Genomic DNA, 3,516 nt, shown 5'->3' on the forward strand with positions numbered 1-3,516 from the left:
CAGCACCATGATGGATTTACTCCTGTCCCAACGAGGCATTAAACCCCCGCATGTGATTATCCTATCAAAAGACATTATTTGATACCATAAAGCTTTAAACAACCTTTTAATTAGCCACAATTCACTGCCCCGAGCCGGATGAGAGGGAGCACGAGCGAGGGGTTTCTCTTATCCAAATTGATCCCTGGAGATGAATCAATGGGTTATCTGGCTGGTTGATGAGCCTTTAATCCTATCTCCCCAACGACATGATAGAAATCAAATCAGAATCATTCGGCCAAGATCGCCGTCATAGAATCCGGCAATGAATACATCCCCGTCGCTCATTGGCCGTGTCGATCAATCTGGCAACAGCGATTGAGCCAATCAGCGCCGGCAGGGGGCGGGGCGACGCGGGTGACTGGTTCGTCGGCTGGTAGGGGCGGGGCCAGCAATGATGGGAACGCTCCTACAATAGAGTGTAACGAGGATTACACGAAACATATCACATGTAGGGTTTATTTGCCTCATCTGGAAGTGAGGAGATGAGTACAGCCTGAGCCCTTGCCACGTCGACAAGGTGTTCCCGCTCACTCATGGACACAACCTGACGCACTTGCCAAGGATGACGTTTCCCTCACCAGTCTGGCATCGCTTAGTCTAAGTGAATCTTATACCTACTGTGTCGGCTGGACTCTGTGTGTGGGTGCAAAAGAAATAGTTGAATAATTGTTGAGGCTTTTAGTGTGAGTGAGATGCTGCCAAGTATGAGTACGGCAGGGGTGTTGGGCGGGGGTCTGCGCCCCCTCGCACACTCGGGCCTGCCCACCCATAGTCTGCTGGGCTCGTTGGCGCCCCTCCCGCTGCCCTTTACAACCACTTCAGTAGCGAGCAGCATGGGCGGCGTGGCGACGCCCTTCGTGGTGGAGTCTCTCCTGCGGGAGCGTGCGGCGTCCCACCTGGCCCGTCCCGTGGCCACGAAGCCCCCCGTCCTGCTCCCGGACGACCCCCGCCAGGACCATTTCTATTACAAGGACGACCCTGCCTCGCACTACCTCCAGGGCTTGCTGGCACGACCCGCAGGGCCCGACAGACTGACCCCCCCGCCCCCCGCCACTCAGCCGTCGCCCCCGCGCTCCAGGGACGGCGGCGAGGAGGGCTGCGGCTGCGACGGCGAAGGGCCGCCGCACAGCCCTGCCAGCGAGACGTCCAACAAACCGCACCTCAAGTTTTCCGTCACGGCGATATTGGGGCACGACGCCCCTCCCAGCCCCCCCGCCCGCCACCAAGACCAACACGACACAGGTGATTTGCACTCTCTCTGCCGCCGCCACGCGCGCCCTGGCGTCTCTCTCGCTCATCCCAAATCCTACCTCAACGCATCTTCATCCTGGCTACATTCATCCATGTGCTGTTTTGCCAACATTTTCTCTCAGTCCTTGTTTATTTCCATTAATCCATTTAATTTTTTCTTTCGTTTCCGCAACGTTGAGATCTCTGCCTCATCGCCTTTTCGCTAATCGTTCTCGCATACGTTTCACAAATACATACTGCAAGTTCCAAAATCATTTCTGTACCATAATCTTTCCATGTTTAAACCCGCTCTTTTGATTAAACACTAAATACACATTTACGTATTTATGTCTGTATGTGTATGCGCGTATGTGTGCGTTTCTACCTTGAAGAGCGTTCGGACCACCTCTGTGTCTGCCGCTCCTCCTACCAGCAAGTCGGGGTCGTTTGTTTACTCAGAATAAACAATGGGAGGTATTCTATTCTTTCAGTCTTTTTCTTTGCTTTTCGTGTTCCGTTTTCCTGCGTTTGGTCGTCCGCTCTGGTCGAAATATGTAGCACATGTTCACTCCCGCATATTATCCACATGCTGAGTTTAGTCTCCATGTTTCTACTGCAACGCGGGTAGCTAACATTTAGGAAATCTAAGTGTGATATTATCTTCACGGATTTTTTTTCTTCTAAAATACACTTTTGCACGAAAAGGCGTTTAGTTCTTATTGTCAGATATCGTTCTGCCCAAATTGTAAACAGTACTTTACGAATTTCAATTTATACACTTATTACTTCACCATCATTGTCAGTTATGTCATCACAACCATGTGGGACTGGCGATATCGAGCAGCAAAATATCCGAATATTACTCTAAGAAGACCGCCGCTTGACACGATTTAGCCCCAAGAAAGTGTCAAAGAATTACCATGAGAACCGTGAACCGCTACCGGAAGACACCGCAACAGCCGGTGGTCCGCGTGCGAAGCGACCGACCTCACGCTCATCAACATCGCCCTCTCGTCCGTAGTCACTTAAAACGTCTGAAGAACAAATATTGAAACTCCACCAACAATGTTCTCAGTTGTTCCAGTTACAGCGTGTTTGTTCAGCATACATTACGCGTCATTTACGTGGGTTCTTCGGGAAGGAGGGAGGGAGGGAGGAGAGGGAAATATAAGATAGGGAGAGGGAGGTAGAACAGGGAGAAACAGTAAATTCGTGTAGATGCGAGGACGAAAAGTTAATACAAAATTTTCTCTTTTTTAAACGATTGATAAAGAAAGCAATACGAAATGTAGGATAAAAGTACACAATATGAAATTTGTATTCAAGAAAAAATATTTGTTTGTGTAATTGATTTATTTGATATATTGAGAGTGTGTAGTGTGAGTGTGAGTGAGCATATATATATATATATATATACTATATATATATTTATTATATCATATATATATATATATATATATATATATCTATATATATATATATAGTGTGTTATATATATATATATATTATATATATATATAAATATATATATATATATATATATATATATATATATATATATATATATGTATGTATGTATGTATATATATCTAGCGGAGAGAAAGTTACGAATTAACAGAGAGATAACAATCGGAATCAATCCTTTAATAAAAAATGATACAAAGTTTCAAAAAGAAAGAAAGAAAAAAAAAAAACACACATGCGGCTGAGGGGAAAAATTATAGACAAGAAAAAAAAGAGCACAAAATAAATCCACTCCAGCGCCGAGTGTCCGGAAGCCCCTAATCGGCGGATCTGCCTCCCTCCCCTCGAGTCAACGTTGGCTCAACCCGTCGCGTCCCCGCTGCATAACCCCATCTCCGGCCGGCGCCACATTCCTTCCTCACAGCCACACGCCCTCGCCACCGCTAATTCCGCCACGTGTTTGTGCGGATGTTCCTATCATTCCTTATCTGCCATTCTTTTTTTACTTGATCCTTCTTTTGGAATTTCTCTTGTTGACATATTTCACCGGCATAAAAAAAATCACACCATGCGGCTAAGTGTGACTTCAAACGTCCATCATCAATTTTGCCAACTTCATTTTAATTGTTTGACTATGCGCTGCATGATCTATTTCATATTCAATTGCACAATACCATATGAACAACATTTCTTCTTGTACATCGTGGCTTCAATTAAATTAAGAATAATTACTTCTCCAAGGAGATGGTTGATCTCATAGTATTATTAGTAATCGCGATT

At 45.7% G+C, this 3,516-nt stretch overlaps 1 protein-coding gene across 2 annotated transcripts in view; it reads left to right on the plus strand.

Annotated features, from left to right (window-relative positions):
• Window positions 1-507: 507 nt before the first annotated feature.
• LOC122265213 (homeobox protein Dbx) overlaps window positions 508-3,516 on the plus strand; it is a 22,667-nt gene continuing 19,658 nt past the window's right edge. For both annotated transcript variants that reach the window (XM_043034390.2, XM_043034391.2), the window contains exon 1: window positions 508-1,284. In XM_043034390.2, the coding sequence (XP_042890324.2) occupies window positions 735-1,284 (550 nt within the window). In that variant the 5' untranslated portion in view covers window positions 508-734. The remainder of the gene's footprint in view (window positions 1,285-3,516) is intronic.

Source organism: Penaeus japonicus, unplaced genomic scaffold (assembly GCF_977035675.1).
Source record: "Penaeus japonicus unplaced genomic scaffold, GWHDUDI00000001_assembly GWHDUDI00000005, whole genome shotgun sequence".
NCBI classification, from domain to species: Eukaryota; Metazoa; Arthropoda; class Malacostraca; order Decapoda; family Penaeidae; genus Penaeus; species Penaeus japonicus.